At 37.3% G+C, this 24,947-nt stretch overlaps 2 protein-coding genes and 1 pseudogene across 4 annotated transcripts; 1 reads left to right on the plus strand and 2 right to left on the minus strand.

The window, feature by feature from the left end:
- Window positions 1-306: 306 nt before the first annotated feature.
- LOC113715723 (E3 ubiquitin-protein ligase AIRP2-like) lies at window positions 307-3,143 on the minus strand. Of its 2 annotated transcripts, none has more exons than XM_027240013.2 (5): window positions 2,650-3,143; window positions 1,512-1,674; window positions 1,158-1,224; window positions 825-1,059; window positions 307-696 (listed from the first exon to the last, which is right to left on the minus strand). In XM_027240013.2, exons 1-5 carry the CDS (start codon window positions 2,736-2,738, stop codon window positions 486-488), a joined length of 765 nt encoding a protein of 254 aa, XP_027095814.1. In that variant the 5' UTR covers window positions 2,739-3,143; the 3' UTR covers window positions 307-485. The 2 variants fall into 2 exon arrangements, with proteins under 2 accessions (XP_027095814.1, XP_071927198.1); XM_072071097.1 differs by lacking the exon at window positions 2,650-3,143 and adding an exon at window positions 2,367-2,385.
- A 2,511-nt stretch (window positions 3,144-5,654) lies between these two features.
- LOC113716790 (probable LRR receptor-like serine/threonine-protein kinase At1g67720) lies at window positions 5,655-12,506 on the minus strand. Of its 2 annotated transcripts, none has more exons than XM_027241234.2 (15): window positions 12,124-12,506; window positions 11,374-11,857; window positions 10,724-11,232; window positions 10,480-10,612; window positions 9,968-10,039; window positions 9,824-9,892; window positions 9,657-9,728; window positions 9,402-9,470; window positions 9,095-9,267; window positions 8,753-9,006; window positions 8,089-8,215; window positions 7,931-7,996; window positions 7,672-7,858; window positions 7,448-7,580; window positions 5,655-6,320 (listed from the first exon to the last, which is right to left on the minus strand). In XM_027241234.2, exons 1-15 carry the CDS (start codon window positions 12,191-12,193, stop codon window positions 6,003-6,005), a joined length of 2,736 nt encoding a protein of 911 aa, XP_027097035.2. In that variant the 5' UTR covers window positions 12,194-12,506; the 3' UTR covers window positions 5,655-6,002. The 2 variants fall into 2 exon arrangements, with proteins under 2 accessions (XP_027097035.2, XP_027097032.2); XM_027241231.2 differs by having other exon boundaries at window positions 11,374-11,911.
- A 3,136-nt stretch (window positions 12,507-15,642) lies between these two features.
- LOC113717374 (E3 ubiquitin-protein ligase AIRP2-like) lies at window positions 15,643-18,348 on the plus strand (annotated as a pseudogene).
- Window positions 18,349-24,947: the final 6,599 nt, after the last annotated feature.

A 24,947-nucleotide genomic window follows, 5' to 3' on the forward strand; every position in this document is an offset into this window, starting at 1 on the left:
ACTTTTATTCTAGTGGAATGTCTTTTATTTTGATGTCGTACTAAATTTTGCATTTAACAAAAGGTCGTTTCACCCCATAGACTCCTCACATACCGATCAATCTATTCTCCCTTTCGGACTCTGTTTTTTCTCCTTTAGATATCCCCTTCGAGCTTCTGCACCACACCACACCAGTCCTGAAGCTTCCAAACAGCTGACTAATAACTACCATAAAGGATATGCTTTTAGGCCTTTGGCGACTCCAATACAAACAAGCAAGAAGCCTATGTTTTTCCTGATTCGTGAATCACAAGTGAAGACACAGCATCAGAAAATAAACAACTAAATATCGTTTAACGCATCCTACACAACACCACAACCAAAATAAAGTGGTGGTTATTTTGATGTGAAACTTGAGAGAATTCCTGTTTCCAGACTCTATTTACAGTTTGATGGTCTGCCTATTCTACATGTACAGGGTTGCTCTCCAATTTTGCTTCATCAAATCATATTAAATACTCGTAATACATCAAGAATAGAGCATCAGGGGAGTCCTTGGGCAGGCTGTTAATGTACAGATAGAAACGCAACAAGTCTTCTTTCGAGACGGTATCCGCGTCGACTACATCATCACTGCAGGTAAGAACCCATAAATCTCTCGACTTGACTCTCTTTATGCTACCACGACAAAACGGGCAAGATTCAGACCTAGTGTTCCTGCAAGCGGATAAACAAATTAACAACGGGGTGACTAGAGTTTTCTTTTCAGTTGAGGGAATGCAGGGTGAAATGTACTAGCTTTCAAGGAGAAACAAGAGCATAATAGAAGAGAATGCTGTAATTACCAATCGCGGTAGCAATTGATGCACATAGCATGACAGCAGTTAGGCAACACCATTTTGGTACATGGCTCTAAGCAGATTCCACATTCATCTTCCCTCTCCAAGTCGAAGTTGGTAAATCCAGTACCGCCTTCCAGTCGTTTCTTGCCAATGTTTTTAAGGGCACAATTCCTTTCTGTTGCATCATCAACCTCTACTAAGTCTCCATGAAGTCGCTGCAGTGATGGTAGTATAATTGCTGATATAAAAACACAACAGGTAAGGAAAACACAAGATATTAACCCAATAAATTTCTCTCTTGTGAGAACAATAAAACAAATAGTTGAACCAACAAACCGTAGAAGTCATTAACAGTTGCTTTCCTTCCGTGTCTAGATATTCTTGGTCTCCCATCTGTGTAAACCTAAAAAAGAAGGGAAGGGAAAACTGAATAAAGGAGCCCATGATTTCATTACATCACAATTGTTGAAAGGAATAGGATCCTATGGTATACTAATTAACAATTTTCAATTCAATTAAGCAACTGCTACATTATATAATGCCTTTTGGTGATAGAAAGAAAGGAATACATGAAAGAATGAAACTCTGAAGGCAAATGCTAGCATTTCTTACCATATTCCTAAGACATATCAAAGCCAAAAAAAAAAAAAAAGGACAAACGAAGAAGAAGAAGAAGAAGAAGGTCCTAACCTTATAGATAAGTACATGGAAAAGATTTAGATATCTTGGAAGCAGACATGTGCAGGAACAATCCATCCATTGAAGTAAGAACAGAAAGAGAGGTGCTAAGTGATTGTAAACTAACTTCATTTGAAGGCGCGCTCCGCCTTTTGCTCTAGGAATTTCAGCAGCCCTAGAAATCCAGAATTCAAAAAGAGAATCACATTTCAAGCTAAACGTTTCAATTTACTGCTCCAGGATAATCAAACAAGAACATGGCTGGTGCTTATATCTAACACTCAAAAGCAAGCACAGAAAATAAATGGAGCCTAGTCACATAAAACCTCTTCTCCAACCAAAAACCAAGCTCAGACAAATGAACAAAATCGAAAAACAAAATGGAAAAAAAAAATCACATTTAGCCAGTCAAATGTATATTTAATGAGATTAGAAATATTAGAGTGAACATGCCCTTCAAAACTTCATAACTCAATTGATTTAAACAGCTCTTGAGAACCTCAATTTCCTTATAAAATACGCTAACCATCATCAAATACCCAAAAGAAACCTACAAAATATGAAATCAGGACAAAAACACACAAGGAAGACCTACAAATTCTTAAAACACAAACAAAGCAGGACAACAAATTGAAACATACAAGGACTCCAGCAACTCCCTAATAATTACTTCCAAAATCCTAGCTATAGGTATCGTCTACCATATCCGCATATGGGCCAAAACCTATTTAACAAGCTATCCAAGTAGGTACATGCTTAACGTACAAAACAAATATCATCAATCAAAAGGAACGATTATGCATCCCTTTTCTTATTCTTACCAAAAAAAAAAAAAAGGAAAAACCAATTGAACAAATACCACCAAACCTTCAAGTTTTCATCTTTTTCACTAAATTTATGCACAGACAGATGAATTGAACGATGGCTCCAGCCAAACTAGGATAATAGTTCAACAAAAGTTCAAAGGGAAAGGAAAGCAGTAAAAGGCATATTTGTCTGATATCCAATATTACTATATGAATAATAGGCAAAATTTCCTACCTTTACACTAAGGGCACAACAAAAATAACCGGGAGAAAAAAAAAAAAAAACAGCAGCAGATTAAAAGAAAACCAAAACCCAAAGAAGATAAGGTTAACAGAGAGCTTACAGAGCATTAGCGTGCTGTATATCAGCCTCCAGAACTTTAAGGGAATCCTGATATGAAGACCTCCCCAGCTGATAATACATCATCTCCATACTTATCTGCTTCTATCTCCGTATTTAATCAAGAAATGGCCTCTCTCTTAATCAGGAAGTTAAGAGTAAAAGACAGGAGGAGGGAACTCTTACTGTCACGAAAATTAAAGAGCTTGCGAAAACCACAAGGTTTAGTCTTAACTCTTAAGGTAAGGACAAGAGAAGAATATAAAAGAATGGGAAGCAACAGAAATTCTTTTAATCTCTCTCTCTTTCCCTATTTCAAACCCCTCCTCCGAATAACTTTCTCGAAGTAGTACAGTACATCTTTTCTTGAGATAAAGGGAAGGGGCGGCTCTGAGGATGACAGGTTTCGGTTTTGTTGGTCAGACAGAAAATGATGATTATGTTGCTAAGAAATTCTTTAGTCTTCCGAAGACGAAGAGAAGTTTGAGCATTTGGGGTTGGCTTTGGGTTTGTTGTGAATGCCTTTATTTTGTTGTCGTCTCTATTCTGTTCCACCTTTATGTAGTTGCTTTCCAACAAAGGGCCCTTAACCAATGGACAAGAACATGGAATATAAAAATACCAAACACTAACTGAAAAAAAAAAGAACGCAGCCAACTTATAAAGTTTAAAAAAATCATCATATTATCTCATAATTATTGGTAATATATTCAAAAGGGAGTCTCGTGAATTTAGTCTAAGATGTCATGTAGTAACTTTTACTCTTTTCATGTTAACATAATTTTTTTCGGAACTATTGGTCTTATACGCATATAACCCAAGTCTAAAAACGAATTTAAGGAAGTAATATTCGGCTGCGCATTCAAGAAGTCAGAATTATGGAGTGGTTGATGAGCTAATTAAAGAACATATATATACACAGCACAGGGGTGGTTGCAGATAATTGGTTATTTGCCTCAGCATAAATTGTGGTATTGCGTACTTATAATTGAGGTTAGGTGTTCCGAATCCCATTTTTATGTTGTCAAAGTCCTACGTAGTTGTTTATGTTGGTCAAGTTATTATTCTTTATGCCATATTAGACTTTGGAGGCGTGTGGATATATGCAAATTTTATTGGATCAGAATATAAGTGTCAATTTGACATCACTAATTACACGTGGAAAATTCATATCTTATTTTGCCTTGGCAAAGAGGGCAGGCGATTGGAATTCTGCTCTTGTCTGCCCAGTTGAAATGAATCTTGCCATTCTCAATTTGCATAGTTGTGATTTTGCCTATGCTTGGGACCCCATTAATTTTGTCAATGATCCCCCTTGCAATCTCTGACTGCACTTCGATATTCTTCCAAATCTGTTCTTTAGCCTTGACAAGTGCTGCCATTCTGATTGCTTTCGTCTCTTCCATCTTTGCGTCCCCTTTTTCTAGATTCTGGGCCCTTCCCATGCTGCTATTAGTTTACCTTCAGTCATGCCCCCAAGCTACTCTGCCCCATCCCACTTTGTTCTGCTTCTGTTAATGTGCTTATTTGGAGCCTGCCAATCAATAATGTGGGACTTTAGTGAGATTGGGCAGCTTCGTTGGATCGTCGTTTAGCATATACTACCAAATATGTAGGCATCATCGGCTGCCAAAAAAAAAACACAGAGAAAAAGGATTCTTGATCAGCTTTCTGGTGCGGGGGGTTGGTCATGGCTGGCAATTTGGGAGCCTTGGGCACTCTGGAAGGAAGGGAGTTTTGAGAATTGGAGGCGATGGTTATTTCGTTTAGAAGTCGAATTCTTTGCATCCATTTCACTGTTTATGGGATCATCAACAAGCAGTCAAAGGATGAATATTTGTTTAATTTTGAATAAAATAATAGACAACAGTAAATAATCAGACACGAAAGAGGTTAAAGAGTAGGGATTATAATTGAGTCGAATCGAGTTCGAATGATATGGTATTCGAACTCGATTCGAGTTAAATTTCTTTTACATTACTTGAGTCCAAAGTCACGTTCGAGGAGTCCAATCGAACTCAACTCGTTAAATAGCTCAAACTCGATCAATGCGAGTTCGATATTGAACTTTGACCAAATACACATGCGAGTTATTCAATTAGGCTCGACTCATTTACACCGCTGTTAAAAGAGAATATATACGAAAAAACCTATTATTAATTCGAAGAAACATATATTATTTATGATACCTTTTTTTGACTCAGCACCCACTGAAATTATCATCCACCATCCTACCACCGAGCGAGAAATGGCGGAAATGGCAAATCAAGGAAGAGTTTGTCCTCAAAAAGAATTTGACGAAACTGTAGCTGGAGGAGCATATTGACGGGGTCCACAATCCACAACAGGGTACAAAGCTCTAGGTAGAGTGGTTGGCTCTGTCTCCCGCATTTTTTGCTATTATGAATGATTTCCTATTTTCCGTGCCATGCGCATGCGCCCCTGCCCTCGCCCGGATAAACTTATTCTAGGACCCCTATTTGGCCTTTTTTAGTTTTTTTTTTTAATCCGGCATCACATAAAATCCTCACTGGCTTTTTCTGGCCGCTTTAATTAATCGAAGAGGGATAAAGGTCGAACCTGGCTTTCTTGAGCAGAGCAACATTACGTATACAATCGTGCCTCGGTTCCATATGTCATGTTTAAGCCTGCAATTATATGCTCTTAACTACTAAACGTAGAGAAATCATAATTCGGGTGGCTGTCCCGAAAAACCAAAAAAAAAGAAAAAAGAAAAATGGAAAGACTTCTTCATAAGGGGAATCGAGAGGCACAAACTGTTAGGTGTAATCATGTACGAGTTTTATATTTGGTTACATGTTTCAGGTTACACTTGCGTTGTTTTGTTACACTCTTGAATTTGGGTTTCTTTGTTGGTTAAAAGTAGTGTGTCAATTTCATCCGTATATACCAAATTGTGTAAAAAGTGTAGCAACTTATGTATTCAGCAAATATGGTAAGAAAATACCTGACAATGCTGCTCATATATCTTGAAAGCCACCTACCAGATGTTCAGAACAAAAGCTTAAAAGGACTGCTTGATCATATTGATGCCCGTGGAAGGTGTTTCGCCATCTTGTGAAGTTCAAGAGGATGTTAGTTAAGCTTATGCTATAACACATCATCCACGGTCATAAATTAGCTTTACAACAAGACCTTAAGTTCCAATGAAGATGGAAACGTGTATTCTATTCTTCTATTACTCTGACCTAAACCTGTCAGCTATAGAAAGCTCAGTAATACAGACGCATCTTTGATTTACTTCTGACAGGAGAAAAGGGGGAACAAAGAAAAAACACAATGAACTCTATACCAGTCTAAATACAGATAGTTAAGTGTGTTGAGACTGTCACTATTCTATCTAGCAGATGGGACAAGGGAATCCTTAGAGAGGTCTGGGCTTTCGATATCAAGAAAGCTTGTTAACAGTGTTTTCCTTGAAGATTGTCCTTTTGAACTTCCTGCTGAAGATAGTTTATCAGTTCCTTTTTCAATCTTGATTGCATCTTGTATGGCCAATATGATTTCCTGCATTCTTGGCCGTGAAGAACCATGCTGTTCCACACACTGGATTGCAACTTCTGCTATTCTCCATACAGATTCCATTTTTACCGTTCCTAATAATGTAGAATCTACAATGCTAATCACATCTCCTTTTCGAACCAATGACCTTGCCTGCAAAAGAACAATGTAAATTGTAAAATGATCAACATAGAGTCCATAAGCAGTGTTTTAGCCTCTTTTATTGTAACAATGGATCTTTCTTTGAAGTGATTAAAAAGATGGCGATACTAGAAATACGGCTTTGAATGTAGGCAGATCGTGAAAAGCAAGATTAGGCCGCCATCTTGTTCATCAAGTGGTCCTCGGAAATCTACCACGCTCGAACCAAATTAATAAGGGAACCGCCTAGGGATAAGTTGCTGTTTGTTTGCTAGGGAGGCATCAACATACCAGCTTTGCCTAAGACTGGTCCTATGACAATAGAATAACTCACATTTTGTCTCATTGGTTGATATCACTAGATCTCCTAGTCTGTAGCAGTTCTATTTATGTTTGTAGAGGTGCCTCCGGTTGAAAACAAAATGAATACATGGAAATCTAATGCCTGATCAACTTAGTTTAGAGCAAGAAGAATTTTCCAATAAAATATGAGTGGACAAAATGATATTTTTATCTCAGTATCTTCATTTAAATCCTTTCCCTTCTGTTTTTAATTCATCAGACTTTTGGAATGCCAGCTCTGACTTGTCTAAACCTTTTAGGCCTTTGGTTGATAAAGATGTTCTGTTTCCCTGCCCCGATTTCTAAGTTTTGTGAGCACCAGAGAACATTTGTTCTATTGCCTTTGATCATATAATCTACACGAAAGGAAAAAAAAATGGTGTCAACTCACCATCTTCCCGTCATAGACCGTATTTTAACATCTGAAGCCCTTGATATGCAGTATTCTAGAGCAAATGTTTGGAAAAGCAAAAGCAAAAGCAAAAGCTGGCACATCTTTTTGTACTTGGATGTTGCATCATCCTCATTGTTTACTGCATATTATGTTAACACTTTAAAAGCATTCCTATTAGAGAATACTCACTCTTTATAATGAATGAACAGAAGTTTTTACAGATTGTTACAAAAGATGCACCTTTTATTCTTTATATTCCACATTTGCAGCAAATGTGTTTTAGGGAAGATTTAGTGTCAACTTTAATACTATGACACAAAGGTCTCAATACTTCAGTATAACAGATAAAATTAACAAAAGAAAAAGATAGTTTCCGGCAAAAGAAATTGTAGGAAAACCGTACCCAGTGGACAATGCTCCATTCAGTTCCATATTCCTCGAATGAAACAGGCTTCCTTCCAGAGATGAGTTCCAAAAGAACAACACCAAAACTGTAAACATCACTTTTTTCTGTTAATTGCTGATTTGCATAGTACCTGTATCGTGTAGATGAGAAAAATTTTCAGTGATTACTAAGACAACCGAAGCTCTTAATTAAGATGCAAACTCATGATAAGGATGGCTTACTCAGGATCAAGGTACCCTACTGTTCCTCGTGCCACACTGGATATATGTGTTAAATCTTCTTCAGCTTGCCTTGAAAGTCCAAAGTCAGATACTTTAGCTCTCATATTGTTGTCTAGAAGAATATTGCTTGTTTTCACATCCCGATGAATAATTGTGGGGTTGCATCCAGTGTGTAAATACTCAAGTCCTACAGAAAGCTGAATTAGAGTCACCATGCACCCCCAAATCAACTGCAGATAAACAAGAGAGAGGTTACCACCTTTAGCTGCATCTTCTGCAATCTGAAGACGTGCTAACCAGTCTAAATGCTTCTCGTGGTCAGAACCTGTCAGCAGGTTATTCTCTGGCATTGGTAATTGTTTCAAGAGATGAAGTGATGAAAGAAAGACTAAATATTATACAGGTGTAGTTGAAGACCATTTATATGATCCCGCAACGTTCCATTGTGCATGTATTCATAGACAAGCATGCGCTGGTGTTCTTCCTCACAGTATCCTATTAATGGAACCAAGTTTCGATGATGGATCCTTGACAAGAGGGCAACCTGTAGTTACATTATCTAGTTAGTTGTTGGACTGATATAAATCATTCAAATAATTTTGAGTTTATGAAGAAACATATAACTAGAATCTAGTTGCATACGGCAATAACACAAATTGCTTCATTACTCTCAATTATCTATATAGAGTGGAAGAGCTGTTACATTACCCTAAATATGAATCCATCTAATAACCTGAGAATGATTTTTCCTGCATAGAGTTGTGGTCCTCTTTTAACAGGGTCAGAAGACAAAATTTTACCAGGATATGGATTTACAAAGAGTTGGATTATGTTACAAGTGCAGAAGAGAGAGCTCAACCACTATAACAAATCATGCCCCAACTTAATACTGTGAAGATGGCTCATTATTCAAGTGGGAAAAAATTGAGTCATCTTACGATAGGATTCAAATGTGGTGCGAGCAAGAAAAATATAACTTCTAATTGGCTTAGCTTGTAAACTATGTGCAACTTCTTAAATCATATAACATTGGCATTAGATTATTCTTTGTCAGTTTATGCCAATTGGATTTGCGAACTACCTCGGTAACAAATTGTCTGGTCCCATGACTTGACGAATCAGCCATGATCTTGACTGCTACCTCCTTTCCATCCTTCAGTTTCCCATAATATACTGGTCCAAAACTTCCTTTTCCAATTTTCCTTGAGAACCTATCAGTTGCTTCTTCAATTTCAGTTGAGGAAAAATAGCACGCCACCCTTTCATCCATTAGAGACCCACCCCGTGTAATTGAGGAGTGAGTCGATGGCTTGGTGCTATTTCGCAAAGAATTACCTGGCCCGAAAAAAATTTTCAGCATTACGTCAAAATCATGATTAGCTATCTCAAGAACTGTGATTAACAAAACTGTAAGGCCACATACCTTTATCGTCAAATTTGTGATAAGATCTTTTTACTCTAATGTAACGTAGTAGAAGTAAGCTTCCCATGAAAAGGACAAAAAGAATTGCTAGCAACCCAACTGAAATTCCAAGCACCAATTTGTAATGCCTCTTGCTCTTTTCCCCCCGTCTTAAATGAGCATTGCCTTCGTATCTGTGAGAAAGAAGCACAAATTTTGAGTAGGGAATTGAGCTACAAACTAATAATCTTTTCAGTTTTCATAATCTGCAATAGCCTAATTTGTTTGCCTTCATATTTCCTGCATTGTTAGTTATAAGTATACTCACCTAAAAATTTGTTTTCCTGTCAACAATGATGCAGGTATTTCCCCACTCAAGGAGTTGTTCTGGACATATCTGCCACGTACAGGCACAAAATTGTTTCAAATTTACTATGTTAGTCTGCATACAGTTCATCTTTTGAAAAACAGAATATATATTTAAAGAAAGTCTATGGATCCTCTATACTAGATGTTAATACGCTTATGTTGCATAATTGGAGACAGTATGATTCAAAATAAAGTTATCCATATCACGACCTACATTTCTTTCAAACTTGGCAAACTTCCAATATAAGAAGGTACTGGACCTGTCAGCTTGTTGTTCTCAAGATGCCTGCAAATATTGTCCAGCGATGGTGGTCATGCATGGTTGGGATTAAACACTGTTTTTTAAATACTGGTCAATGAGAGAGGCAGCGTTGAGCTTACACAATTTTAAGATTGACAAGGTTACTCAGATCAGGGATAGGACCAGTGAAAAAGTTGCCATCCAGCCATCTTCAGGAGTAAAAAAGAAACCATTTTAACTGAAGTACAAGCAGATACTAAGTTAAGTGTTTTTGTTATACTTACAACTCTGTCAGGCCTTCCATGTTCTTGAGCTCCGACGGAATTTCACCTTTAACATTCTTACCTGAAAGGAAGCTGTTGAGAAGATGAGTTACATAAGATCCTGCATCACATGCATTCATTCACGAATACAAACCAGTATGTTTTTTTGAATATTAATGGAGTCAAATATCAAAAGAAATGCCCATACTGCCTACAAAAATTACCTGTCCTGTATGTCATCGAGCCTTATTATTGAGTTTTAGATCTGTGTTTCACCAGTGATTTGGATATGCTTACAAACTTTTGAACGCTGAGACTGAGCTGATAACTAGGTAAATCATTATCCAATCTAAGAAAGTCCACTGGGGTTGCGTTGAACTTATAGCGTTTAGATATCCTTCTTATTGTTTGCATTAAAATCTAGTCTTTTTTTTTTCCAGAAAGTAATGAGTTGTGGTCCTGGATTTTGTTTTTCCAGAAAATTGTTTTAACTAAACTAAGAAGATATCTTCCCCCAAGTTCAGTGGACTCACATTATTGTAATTCTTGGTGGTACAGTATCACTGCAATTCACCCATTCCCATGGCATTGGAATACAAGGATCGCCTTGTTCATCTGTCCAATCACTTTCTGTGGACATTGATCGAATGACGTTGAGAGTGCTCACTTCCATCATAATGCAACAAAGTCATGAGTTGAATTGAGTAACAATGAACTTGTAGCTACAAAGCAATCTAAAACTATACAAATTTATAACTGGAGCGACTGCAATCTTACCATCTTTGTCATCCGTCTTTGCAGCTATCTCTACATATCTGCTTATTTCGATGGCATTAAGTAGTGGTCCCCGTGAGGAATCCCTGGTTTCAACAAAGGAGAATGACAACACAAAATCCAGTGTGACATTCATGTAACTTGGCTCGTAAAGCGTGTAACTGCCATTTGCATTTTCTGCTATATTCACAATTGCATTACTGTAATCAGTATAAGGTTGCTCCATTCGAAATTTTCGAGTTTCATTTTCTGCCAAGTCTTGGATTTCAGCAAAATAGGCGTAAGCTCGAGCGTTAGCTGGGAAATCTTCTAGATTTAATCTGTAACTAAGCCTCCCCATTGTGCCAACAACTGCAGTTTGCATCACTTTTACCGGCGGGTATTCCCTTGTGTTGGTGTCAACGTACTTCGCCGTGCTGATTCTTTCTGTGCCAGGAGCTACCCCTACGAGATAGTTTTGCCTCTTTGCCAGATCAGATTCCCATATGCGGTCATAAGGATCATCTGGATACCTGAGACAATCATACATCTGGTGTCATCCGGAATTTAGCCAGAAATGAAGGACTAGTTCTAGTTCAGGTACCTATCCTATCCAATTCTCTCGAATCCTGAAAGCTGAAAAGGTATGCATGCTAACAGCAGAGACTGCTTACCTTATGTCCTCCTTGCTCAAAGCCCCAAAATTGACTCTTGCTGCCACTTTTAAGTAGAAGTCATCTTCATAGTCTGTGGCATACATCGATAGATTCAGCGGCCTCAGCTCAATAGTGGAGATGAATGGAAATCCCGTGGTTGCACAGCACAAGCATACATCAATGGAATACGAAGGTGCCCTGACGATCATTTCCTTAACATATACTCGAGAGTCATCGGACACTGATACAGTTGACCACTTTGTCGCATCCAAGAAAAGCTGAAACTTGGGGTATGGTTCCTCAGTTTCAGAGCTGCCATACAGAAATGTTGCTCGAACAATATATCGCCTTCTTTCTTCAGTTTTTAAAGTGTAGCAATACTTCTTGTTGTCTATAGGAAACTCTCTCCTTGTGCTGTACTGGAGGGGGTTTCCACTTGTGTTTTTCACTTCCACCGATTTTCCATGAGCCATAATTCCAGTATCTGAGTTCCATACTAAGCCTGTACTGGGATCAGTGAAACTTTTGTTGCCTCCACAATCTATACTAATGAATTCTGCATGTTGAATTGCTAATCGATAAGTTAAGCTTCCTAGAATCCCTTAGTTCTTTATCTGACAAAGTCTTGTTCTCGAATCTATCTACGTAGTATGATGCTACTTTTTTTTATTACAAATGGAGTAACTTTATATTTCTGGGATTCATTCTCCGAGACATATCACGTATAAAATTAATCTGAGTAATATATAGACGCAAAGGAGGGCATACCTGTAACCTGGCACACGATTGCTGGAGTTAAGCAGACAAAGAAAAGAATGAACTGTGAAGCAGATCCCATCGAAGATCAAGAAGAAGAGAGACTACTGACTGCTGGAAGCATTTAGCACTTAGTGCTGCTTGTGTATCCAAGAAAGACACTACTGTCTACTTACTTGAGCATAAACTTGCTTTACCCAAAATTTTACTTCACTTCAGCATAAACTTTTCTTTTTTTTTTTTAATCTTTTCTGATTAGTGAGCTTGGGCAATGTTGAGTCACGTTCGGATGTTCTGTTGGACTTGAGATGTCTGCTTTTTCCCTAGGAAAAGAACTGTAGCTTCATTTTAAAGCTCGCTCACCTTTTGCTTGCTTTGGAAAAGAAGCTTAGATTATTAGGGTCCAAGTCCCACCATAAAGCATGAAAGCAAGAAAATATCCTTCATTTCTTTGTGTTTCCTTTGCCTGGGTTGAGTGTGAATGGCGTACCAATGCAACGAGGACGTAAATTTGACAAACCAACCATCTGTGGGTCCTGGCGAGCGGCTGTTCGCTTCTATCTGTGCATTGGACGATGCATGTGAATTATTCTACTGCTCAGTCTTTGGCAGGTTATTGATGCGTTTGGCAGAATTATAGAGCTGTACTTGTTGGTTGATGGGAGTATTTTGTTACTACTTCCTCCGTTCCACCACTTTAATAGTCTTGTTTTCCTTTTTCGTCTGTCCCAAATTATAGTCCACTTTCCCATTAAGAAATATAGTAATCTTTCAAATTGTCTAAAATATCCTTATTAAATATCTTGTTATTAATACATTGTTATTAAATACTAACCCACTACATTGAATACATTGAGCTTTTCCAATATCAACCCATTAGTTATAGCTGATATTAATTGGCACTCTTCGTGATTAGCATAAGGGTATTTTAGGAAATTATTAATCTAAATTTATGTTTCCAACCAAATTAATTATACTTTCTTAATCTGTGTGAAAAAAAAATAAGATTAATAAAACGGGGCGGAGGAGTATTATATATCTGGGTAAAAGAAAGAAAGCGGGTCCAATTGATTATTTTGCTATTATATCTGGAAAAAGGAAAGTAACTCCAAGGCATGCAGAGAATCTCAAAAGCAAGGAAAAGAAGAAAACTTCTTGCTTTATGCTTTTGCTTTTCGATAACAACAAAATCTCTTTTCTTGTCAACTTTAGACCCAACTTGTCTTCAACCTTTGTAGGGTTAGGATTTAGGAAGAGCGATATGTTGCCCCTGTAGTGTTTAGGAACAATGTGGGATTCGTGATTGCCAATTGGATCCCAACTCCATCGGAACAATGTCAATGTGGGGTGGATTCTATGGTGCGTTCAATGTCTGCATCATAAAAATACAACTAGAATGTGTTTTATTAGCGTTTGTTTTCTTATCAAAAGGATCAGATGACAATTCTTAAGTTTCACCGGTGATCATTTGATCCCAAAATCGAGTCTCTGCTCTGCTGGATTCCTCCGCACATTTATCGTGCTTGGGTTGGATTGGGGCGTCGGGGTCGGGTCGCAAGAAATTAGTCGGGTCCTGTAAAAACTGACCTGGACACCCTGTGTCGACAAAAAAAAAAAAAAAAGACAATTCCTAAGCCGTGGAAGAATTTCATGGTTGATATGCAGGAGAATTATACAGGGCCCAAGGATTTTCAGGGTGCAATGCGGGAAATTGTCAAAGAAAAGGTTGTTCTAGCATTAAGAAAATGTTCGAATGGATTAGGAGACGGATTAAAATTGTAATAATGAATACTAATAATTTTTTTTATTAAGCTACTACCATTTTTTTTTATTTGCTCGCCCAATCAATGGTCATGATCTTCATGCATAAAAGTCCACTTAGTTGAAAAAAAAAAGGATCAACTTTTTATTTGAAAAAAAAAAAAATTTTTCAGGGTGATCAAGTGACAATAATTGAGTATCAATTCGAACCTAAGCCCGCTGCCTTATGCAACCTGTTTGGCCCATAGAAAGAATAAGGGCCTAACAACGTCCACCACAATTCCATCTCTTTTATCAAACGTGGCCGGGCCACAGAAAGATTAAAAGGCCTAACAATATCTACCATTATCGCATGCCAAATGGGCCTGTTGCACTACATCAAGAAGTGAACCAATGGAGCGTAAGGGTAGTTTGGGAGTTTAGAATAGAAAAGAAGAGAAACAAAGGTGAAGTTAGAAAAGAGAAAAAGAATGGGAAAGGATTAAGTATCTATCTAAGTTGTTTGGGAGCTTTAAGAAAGAAAAGGTCATAAGTGATATTTTTTGTTTGAGAGTTGAAGACAATGAAAAGAAAAGATACTCAAATAAGTTATTTTACAAATTTGCCCTTTTTGTAAACAAATGTGAATTAAGCAATGGGAGACTCATTAGAAATTAAAATTTTTTGTATCATGATTTTAAGGGCAATATTGTTATATTAAAAAATCCACTTAAAGCTCCGTGTCTTCCTTCCTTCCCCGCCCAACTTTGGACAGAAAGTTTTTCAAGACATATGGAGAAGTGAAATCTTTTCTTTTACTTCCCATTTTTGCTTTCAAACGGTGAGAAAAGTTTATTACCCTTTTAAAACCTTTCTTTTCTATTCATTTCCTTCCTCCCAAACTGGCTATAAAGGTTCCAAACAAGAAAGCACTACACTTGAGCAGGACCAACTAAAAAGCACGATAAGATGTACCAGCAGATTGATTAATTAATATTGCAATTGTATCTCTTTTTTGTTTTGTTTTGTTTTGTAAACCTGTATGTCCGCATTGAATGAATCCCCCGTTAATCCGGAGTCATACGCTGTTTAAGGGGATGACCCTCCCAACATTATTTAGAACTCGAAACTTTACTCAAAAGTATGTATCTAGTTCCTTGCTTAAGGGGTGAATTAATATTGTGGTTGTATCGTTGTAGATTAAGCCTTCAACGTGCTTTTTAACTCCATAATAAAACTTGACCTGGGACTTGCAGTAGAATTTGACGATACAAGACAATTTCAAATGCGGAGCTCCCCCAATATAATTGTCTGATCTATATAAGGTCTAGTTGAACGGCATATGAAATCAAGAACCCCTTGACCTTTTCTTATTCATCGAATTTATTTTGTATTTTGGTTTTAGAATCATGTGGGATTGTCTTTGACCACATTATTACCACAACCAAGCCATTAATTTAGTCCGCATTAGCCAGAACCATGATTTACCACCGCAAAATCTTAAGATGATCAAAATTGCAAGAAAAATCAGGCTTGGAAACAATAATTGCACTGCCGAAAGCACAATTAGCATCCGAGTAACTGGAGAAGCAGCAAACCAAGGCAACGTTGGAGACGCAACTTAGAATAGAATATATCCTTTCCTTTTCTTGGAGAAGAAAAGGTTGCGCAACTAAGCAGCAAACCTTTTGTGGGCTCTTTATAAAAGGCTCTTCAGAAAAAGCTCCTTTTTTTGGTTGTATTTTGGTTCTCTTCTTCTTCTTCTTCTTTTTCTTTTTTTTTTTCCCCATCAAAAAGCTCAAAAGGTTAGGATCAAGTGGAATGTGGCAAAATAAGCCTCAGAAATCTTCTTTCGGAGATTCCATCAAAGCCCTTGAAGCTGACATCCAACATGCCAATTATCTGTAAGCCTTTCTTGTTAGAAGATTGTCCCTTCATTTATAAAGCAAGTTCTTTTGTCCTTTTTCTTTTATGATACTCGGTAACTTTTGGGATAGATAATGTCATATAGTTTTTCCTGGAGCTTTAATATTTTGATGTTCACTTGCATATTCCACCATGATATGTTCAGATGATCAATTATAATCTCTTGTAAAATTCAACTCCTTATAGTTAAAGCTGGGTGGCGGCAGTTGGATGAACATGATCATAGACTTTTAGTGGCTGGTTGGTCTGAGCTTGTACGTTTGAGAATCTAAAGTCGGTAAATTAAAAATGTGCATTTGTGTTGATAGCATTTTATCTGGAAGAAAATGGTAAGTAATGCTACCATTTTAGCTAAAATGAGAAGGTGTCTCGCTCCTGGGTTAACTAATCTCAGGGATCCCCCGACTAATCTCAAAAGATTATTGGGTCAGGATGTATGTGGTGTTTCCACCCTTCACTGTACACCAAAAAAGAAAAAAGGATCAACGTTTTTTGCCCCTCCTTTTTGCATTTTTCTTTGTCTTCGTCAATAAAGAAATTGATAATTATGTTTTCATGCCTAGCACATGCCCATAAACGAAGTTAAAAGATTCTGAATGATATTACTTCGTAATCATTATGCTATTCATGTGCTTAATCTCATTCAACCTTGCTCCAATACTATGTTCTTGAATGCTGAACTTTTGTTCTTTTCTTTTTCCTGACCATTACATGTTGTAATGATCTTTTCTAAACGCATGCAACTAGACTAGCATTTGATTAATAATGGGTTGGATTTCTATCCTTTTGCAGGGCAGCTGCTCTCCCACGAGATTCAGGTCAGGGATGTTTTCAGATGAAAGTCTGCGTTGCTGCTTTTTCTGACAGAGTGGATGGACATGGACTGCCTGCCAAGGTGTTTAGGCCTCTTTCACATACTTGTGTATAAGGTGAGGTTCATATTCGTAATTAAATATGGTTACCTCTAAATGTCATTGATAAGTTCTCTGTTTCCCGGATAATCTTCAACCTCATTCTCTCACGCTCTTCAATCTCACCATAAGAATCTGAAAAATATCCTCTGCAATTTGATGTTCAGGTACATGTGGATGGTATGCCAAAGATACCCTCACAAGAGAGGAGAGCCAGCTTGAGAGAATTCTATGGTCTTTTATTCTTTCATTTCTTCCACAATTCATATCTTACTTGACTACCCATCAAATTCATCTAATACAACCTAACCCGCATTGCAAATTGTTCCAGCTGTTATTTATCCCTCCTTGAAGCAACTTGAGGGAGCTTTGAAGGAATTGATGGAGGACAGGTACAAAAGAGCGCAATGCTCTGACATCTTAAACGATGAGGAGACGGAAGCAACTCATAAAGGTCCAGAAAGAGACGATGAATGTGGCACATGCTTGGAAACAGGTTCCCACGTTGTCTTGCCCAATTGTGGCCACTCCATGTGCATCAGCTGTTACCAGGACTGGTATCTATCGTAGGATTCTCAAATTTCCATTATGCTTTGGAAAAGAAATTGCCGACAAAATTCACTCATTTCTATTCTCGGCCTAGGTTGGTTCGATCTCCATCCTGCCCTTTTTGCCGGGGCAGCTCGAAGAGAGTGAGCTCTGGAGGCTTGTGGATTCTGATGGGCAACTGTGATGTTGCGGATACCATTACCCTTGCAAAAGAGAATTTGAGGCAGTTCTACCTTTACATGGAGAAACTGCCACTCCCGGTGACGGTGCCGGACACCGGTTATCTGTCTTTTGATTACATGGTTTAACTCGCAGAGAAAGAGAAGCGGACTTCATCTCCTGATGAATGCGCAGTTTGAATTTACCGCCGCTTGCTATATTGAGTTAGGAGCATCTCAGCTCAAAGCCGGAGGCCTTGCACCATAGACTAATTGACAGCCAAAAAACATGAAAAGATGCTACTGTGAGTCAGCAATGAATCAGTTGACCTCAATTGGTTTGTGGTGCTATGACCTGTTGCAGTTGACGTGTGGCGTATGTTTGGAAGAATGAACGAGTAGATAACAAATCATCCTTGTTGTCTCATCCCCGTAATCATTTTAGCTGATTCTGGAAAGTGAATGATACATATTGGGAAATGCATTCGCTTTGCTCGGCATGTGGACCTGACAAAACAGTACAAGAATTGAAAGATCATGCGTTAGTGCTACTTTGGTCAAGGAATATTGTGGCTGCTGCTGCTGCATGGATACAATGAAAAACTTTTTGACATTAAATTCTGAAACAAGCGCTCAGTGGTGCTTATTTTACTACGATCAGCATCTTCTTCAGTGAGAAGCGTGCGGCTGGCAGAGAATAGAGATGGACTTGTGACCGTGCCAAAAACATCCTCCGTTTCTCTGCCAGTAGTGTTGTAGACTTGTAAGTAGTATCTTCGCCTTTTTTTTTTTTTTTTTGGCCTTTTTCTTGTTGGATGGTCGATTTATGGAAGACCCCCAAAAAAAAAAAGAAAAGGATGTAGTCATATCAGGCTCAGTCAGATCTGTATGTGGCTTTGGTCCATATATATATTTATATGTATATGTATCTATATCTATGGGAGTATTGCATAAAGGGCACATATAGACCGCCGAATTTGTGAAACGAGATGAAACCATAACTAAAGGTCCAAAATGGAGGGAAATATCTATCTATCTGTAGCCCGTTTAAGTGAACACTTACTGTGAAAAGATCCACACGAGGCCAATGATTGTTTTGGGTTTGAATGCTCACTTTCTTCTTCTTCTTCTTCTTTTCTTTTTTATTTTATTTTCTTTTCTTCTTTCTCTCTACGACTTTTTTTTTTATTTGTACACGAAAAGTTTTAAACTCAAATCTTTTACTTACAATTCTTTCTGCCTTAAAATTATTCCAAGGGCAACATGGTATCGTTAATTTATCATCTATGCTTAAATAAGTAAAAGGTCCAATTCATCTATAGGTTTGGCTAATTGAGAGGGGTTTTTGGTGCCAGTTTTTTTTTTTTTGGCAAAAGTACTATTCATTTATAAGGGTTTTTTTTTTGTAACGGGTGCTATTATTAAGGTATTCGTTAATACATCCAATATTCATCTAACCTATTATATATATATATATATATATATATATACACACATATATAGGGTTGCAAACGAATCGAGCCGCTCGAGTCGAACTCGAGCTCAAAATATTAAGCTCGCTCGCGAGCTCGAATATATATATATATATATATATATATATATAATATTTTTTATTTTTTTATTTTAAGTATATATATTTTATTTTAAGTATATATATATTTTTTATTTTCTTATTTTAATAGTAAAATTACATATATATCCTTAATATTTTATTATTTATTAAGAAAAAAATATTATTTTATTTATTTTTTAAAAAATAAAATAATTATTTTTTATTTTTTTTCAAGCTCGAGTTTTAAATTGCCGACTCGTCGAGTTCGAGTTTGGTAAAATTTAGTCGAGACTCGACTCAATTAACCCAAAACTCGACTCAACTCGACTCGATTCGATTAGCCCAAAACTCGACTCAATTCGACTCGTTTGCAGGCCTATACATATATATTAATAATTATTATCTTCTCTTATATGTATATTTTTATTTAATATTATCAAATTTTTTTATATTTATTTATTTTTTAATATATTTAAAAATATAACATCTGAAATATATTTTAACGTGGGCTGACGCGAATGTGTGGAATTATGTAGTGTAATAATTTAGCATGTAGTAGGTGTACGGACGACGACAGGAAAAGACTAACATTTTGCGTCCATCAACTCCTCAAATTTGGCCAGCTGTATAAGACGACGAAAAAGGAAAGTTAGTAACTGTTGTAATTGGAGATGTGACAGTTGACATACGGCTTCAAAAAATAGAACACAAAGTGGGTACATGAGAAACCCCGCATTAAAAATTTAACCCCAACCTTTTTTGCAAATAAATTTAAAATTTTTTTTTGAAATTTTTCTTGTTATGAATTCAAAAAAATTTAATTTCCACGAGAGTTTAGAACCCATCCTAAATTAATCCACTCCAGTCCAGTCCATGGTTGGTCGGTTTGGTTTGGTTCTTCTTTGAACCGTCAACGTCTGCAGGTAAAATAAAGGGCAAAAAAAAGACAGCAGCGGGGCCGAGATGCTTTGAAAGACGTCGCTCTCGCACTGCCGCATACCCCTCCAATACTCTTTGTTTGATGACACTTAGATATAAATATATAATATATAATAGAAGAAGGAGAGGAGTCCCTTTCGAACCTCCACATCGATGTTTTTCTCTTTTTTTTTTTTTTATTGGCAATTTCGATTTTGATGAAGTGCCGAAGAACCAAACGCAGCCAAGAGAAGAGAGCAGAAAGTTCACTTTGGAGAGAGACCGCGCCGCCTCTCACTCTTCATTCCGTCGCATATTCTTGGGTCGGAATAAATAGTGATGGTGTTGCCATTGAGAATCAAATCAAATTATGTGCTAGCGGTAACTAGGGACTAAAAAGGCCCCCCCCCCCCCCCCCCCCCCCTCCCTCTCTTAAGGAAGGATTGAGAAGAATAAATAGGCAAGGAAAAAATAACACGAGCGAGGCCTAAGGCCTAAGTTTGGGGATGTAAAAATTCTTGCTTTTGATTAAATTAAAGAAAAGGAGGAGTCCACTTGAAAGGAGTTCATCCTCCCGCATTGTTAATAACCAATCATGCTCATCTTCATTTTCTTCTTCTTCTTTTTTTTTTTTTTTTTTTTTTGGGTTCACCAAATAGTTGTCTTTTTTTTTAACGTAAAGGGGCACTTGTTAGTGGGCATTTCCCTTTTATAGCCATTAACAAGTGGCTTTTCAGATCACAGCTCCCCCTCCTACCCCACTCTCAAAACGTAAAAATCTGAAAACTCCATGTTGAAAATTTTCTCTCAAGTCTCAGACCTAATTCATACGAGCACAAAAGTTGACTCAAAACCAGTGAGTTTGTTTGGACAAAGAAAGTTTGCAAGATTTATTTCAGATTTTGTTTTGCTTACATCACACACACAATTTCCAATCACCTTTTTATCTCACATACATCACATCGTAAAAAATGCTACAGTAACTGGATCAAATAAATCATCCAAATAAATTCTTATCCAAACAAACTCAGTCTCTCCTACTTTTTTCGTTTTTTTGTCCTAATAGTAATATTCTAGAGGGAAGTGCTAATCTATCATAATCTAGAGGGAAGTGAAGTCGATGAAAGTAGAAATTTCATCGGAAAAAATCGATAATTTGATGGAACTTAAAGTAATTAGCAGTGACCACCGAGCCAAAAAATCGGTAACACAAATAGTCTCTCCCACGCTGGCCCTGTATCTAATCCATCTTTTTTTTTATTTTTTTGGTTGCACTGTGGATTTATTTTATTTTTTGCGATGCAGATTAGGCCGCATCAGGGTCCAGAACATCAACTCACGAGTCACAACAGTTGAGTTAATCGGCTGGGATGTCCACTAACGAACAAAACAAATTCAGCTCTACTTACTTAATTAGTGTTAAATCGTGTCAGAATCGGTCCCACCATGCGCGGTACCGCTACTCCAAAAATTAAAGTGGATTACTACTTTACAACTGCAAGCAGATTGGAGGCAGCCCCTGCTAAGGCTTTTTCCCTCCGCCCCCCCCCCCGCCCTCTCGTTTTGTTGAAAAGATTGAAAAGAAAAGTAAATGTTTCGAGGAGATGACACCTTGCCTCCGACGTCCTCTCAGTCTCCTCTCTCTTTCTCTCTGTCTCTGCACTGCATCATCATCATGGTGGACTCAACTCAACTGTGTCAGTCCGTGTTGAGTCCCTGACACCCTTTACCATGACCCAACTCAGTATTCAATTGGTTGTTGCCCCCATGAATTTGACCACCGTTCCATGATTGATAATCAAGAAATTTCTGGCCACTAATCCAAGCCACCAAGGAACTAAACAAGCTTGCATGTACAGCATGCTATGCATGGGCAGTGAATGAATTATGATATGCTCAAATAATAATGAATGAGGTTTCGATGCCACTGCTAATAGCTATATGTGTCTGACGGCCTTTAAAGATGCAAAGGAAGCGCATTGAAATGGATGGATGAATAAGTTAATTAAGGAATCTCTCGATTACTTTCAAGTTGGCCAAAAAAAGGATAATTATTAAACAAAAAAAAAAAGAGGTTACCAGATTGTGAAAGTCGCGCTCCGGGAATATGGAGACAGCAACACAAAGAAAGTAAGGAAGGTCTCTAAATTAACCGGCCAGGGATCAGGGATGCGTTGTGCTCTGCTGCTGCTGCAGCTTACATTTGGAATAGGAAAGTAGGAAAATCTTAAACTCCGTTTTTTGATTTGTCAGGGTAAATGCGGTAAGGTGGGGGCTCCGTCTCGTGATTGCAGGTGTTGCCACACTTAGCACGGAAGCACATAACGCATAAAACAAAGAATATTTGAGTGAATGAGCCTGGCGTCAATTACAAGTACACCAGTACAGGGTGCTTTCAACCCATACAATCATGATTGAGGGGATCTAGCCAATTAAGTTACTGTGTTTTTTTTTTCTTTCTTGGCTCTACCCATGAAAGCTTTGAAGTGATTGAGGTTTACAACTGGTAATCAATAATTGGCTCGTTACAAAAAGAAGTCAAGGAATTTGGTGAAATGTAAAGGCACAACGAAAAGGGCTTTTCTTTTCTTTCTCATGAACCATTCGTTCCTCAAAACCCTTTCTCCGGCCAAAAAGTACGATAGCTCTGCGGCCACCTGGGCTCTAGGCGGCCTCCTCCTCTACCCTTGCCAAAGCAACTTTTTTGTTAAATGATTATTATCTAGAAGAAGCATGCATATTTTGGGTAAAACGGCTTTAATAGCCCGGTAAGGTATGCGAGATTCATCCACCACTAGCATGTGATCTCTATTTCCTTGATCAAATCAATGTATTTGAACTTTAATCAAGCAAGCATAATTTTCCCAAAAGCATGTACCTAAAAGAAGTCTCTAGTTGGACCGACCATCTTCTTCTCAAGCTAGTCTATGGATGTTTGTGGTTTTGCACCAAAGCAAAGCAGCTTTATGGTTTGACTTAACTAAGCAGCAGCAGCAGCAGCAGCAGTTTGTTTGAGACTTGAGAGTAGAAAAAGTTTAACTCGGATTGGATGCTGATGAATACCTGTCCCGATATCTTCATGGTCAAGGTTAAATGTACAGGGGATTATAATAACTTCATCTCTTTTGGACTGTCACCTTTCCGGTTAACAATTGGATAAAATGTCTGGGATATGAATTACTACTAAAAATGGGCGCTTGTCTTCTTGTTAATACACTTTTCCGGAGTGCTTTTTCCGACATGAAAGTATGAAACCAACTAAAATAACTTCCTAAATTTACACCCCTAAACATATATAGCATGGCATGCATTTCTCTTGCGAAGCTGTATCAATGATTTTGAATTTTCTCATGAGAAATTGCTTGATGATTGTAGCTTGAGGTTGAACATCTTTGTCGCTTATATGAGATTTAGCACTTTACCTCTCATGCCAACTTCTTTCGTCTTGGCCAATGTTATGTCCACAAGGCATTAGCACAACATTTTTTGCCGTGAACTTTCTTGCTAAGATGTGGATAAAATGACCAGGATACGAATTGCTAGCTCGAGATGGATGCTTGTCTTATTCTTGTTAGTACACCTTTTGAGGGGTTGTTTTTTCTTGAAAAAAAAAAAAAATACTGAATTTAGGCCCACATGCCATTTATCCCCTTAATCTTGATCATAATTTTCTGTCTTATACTGATAGATCAAGGCATAAGCATGTAGGAGTTTTGAGTGCGGGGCCATCGACGGATAGTGGGGAACATATAATTCCAAACATAATAGTTTTATGACTCTGATTACTACCAGAGTTTTATGCGATGTTAATGTTGACGATGAGGATTCAGAAGGAGACCGGTGTTTAACTGTTCATATGTTTAAGGAATGCACTAAGTTAGGCCTCCTAGCTCAGAATAAACCTCTCTCACCTATTGGGGGGAATAAATCATCACATATATATATATATATATATATATATATATATATATATATATATATATATATATATATATATATATATATATATATATATATATATTCTTACAATTCATGCACGACGTGATAATGTGGATTTCCAATTGATTAATTCTAGGACAAGGAAATGTAATTGTTCTATTTTCATTTATGGTCTGTCTAGTGGATGCCCTATATACAGACATTCCTTAAGATGTATTTTAGGTGTTAGATCTTTAAAAATATAAAAATTAGTTGGGAAATGCGTATAAATGTAAAGGGAATAATTAGGAAAAGTGTATAAACGCTTTATACAGAAGAAATAATAAGAAAAAGTAATAATTATTATTAGCATGTGTATATACGTGATAGGTCCGATAAAATATAATGTATTAACGAATACTCACACGACACTCGTTAGAAAAACCCTTTCATTTAACATTAAAACTCCAAGATTTTAGCTTCTTGATGGCTTATGTCAGCTCAAACTCCACCTTTTAAGTCTTATAGTAGAATCAAATGCGTATCCTCATTAAATATGCTTATCAGATACGATATGGAATTAAATTTATTCTTTTATCAAACTCTTGGTGCAATGCCATAAGCGGCATTCTTGTATTAGGTAACCTTTGAAACTTAATTGTCATATTCTCGTTTATTTTGTCCCTTCATTAATTTTGATCCACAATGCATTAATTTTTTACTTACGGAATAAAGAGAGAGAAAGAGAAGGAAATACAATGCTTTACATTCCGTCTCCTTAACTGAGCACGAGAGATTCATATACTAATAATAATATGTATACTAGCGAGATTAGATGCATCACACGCGCGCGCGCGCGCACACATATATATATATATATTAATCTAATGTTTTAGATCAAAAAGTTACTACACCCTAAAAGAAATCATTACATTTTAGTACCCTCGTGAATCCTCCCCTCCCCATTCTCCACCTCACGCCCCCAAAAAACCAAAGTTAGAAAACAAAGAAATTTGTTGGTCATTGAAAGATGTTCTAATGGAGCTTTTATTAAATAGTAGACCATTTCCAGGAAGTAGTTTTTAACCGCGTTTGTATCTTACAAAATATGCAATGCTTATGAAAGAACAAAAAAAACAATGCAGCTAAAAAATATTCACAAAA

The sequence above is a fragment of the Coffea arabica genome, chromosome 11c (genome assembly GCF_036785885.1).
Source record: "Coffea arabica cultivar ET-39 chromosome 11c, Coffea Arabica ET-39 HiFi, whole genome shotgun sequence".
NCBI lineage: Eukaryota > Viridiplantae > Streptophyta > Magnoliopsida > Gentianales > Rubiaceae > Coffea > Coffea arabica.

Bases quoted from the DNA above. Each gene is read 5' to 3' on its own strand.
- LOC113715723 (XM_027240013.2), bottom strand. From the start codon at position 2,738: ATGGAGATGATGTATTATCAGCTGGGGAGGTCTTCATATCAGGATTCC. The intron at 1,225-1,511 runs GTTAGGACCTTC...CTTCTTTTTTAG, and splicing joins TCCATGTACTTATCTATAAG to GTTTACACAGATGGGAGACC. The intron at 697-824 runs GTAATTACAGCA...ATCCGCTTGCAG, and splicing joins ATCAATTGCTACCGCGATTG to GAACACTAGGTCTGAATCTT.
- LOC113716790 (XM_027241231.2), bottom strand. From the start codon at position 12,193: ATGGGATCTGCTTCACAGTTCATTCTTTTCTTTGTCTGCTTAACTCCA. The intron at 9,471-9,656 runs GTAGGTCGTGAT...TGTACGTGGCAG, and splicing joins TTGCCAAGTTTGAAAGAAAT to ATATGTCCAGAACAACTCCT. The intron at 9,268-9,401 runs GTGAGTATACTT...TCTTTCTCACAG, and splicing joins ACAGGAAAACAAATTTTTAG to ATACGAAGGCAATGCTCATT.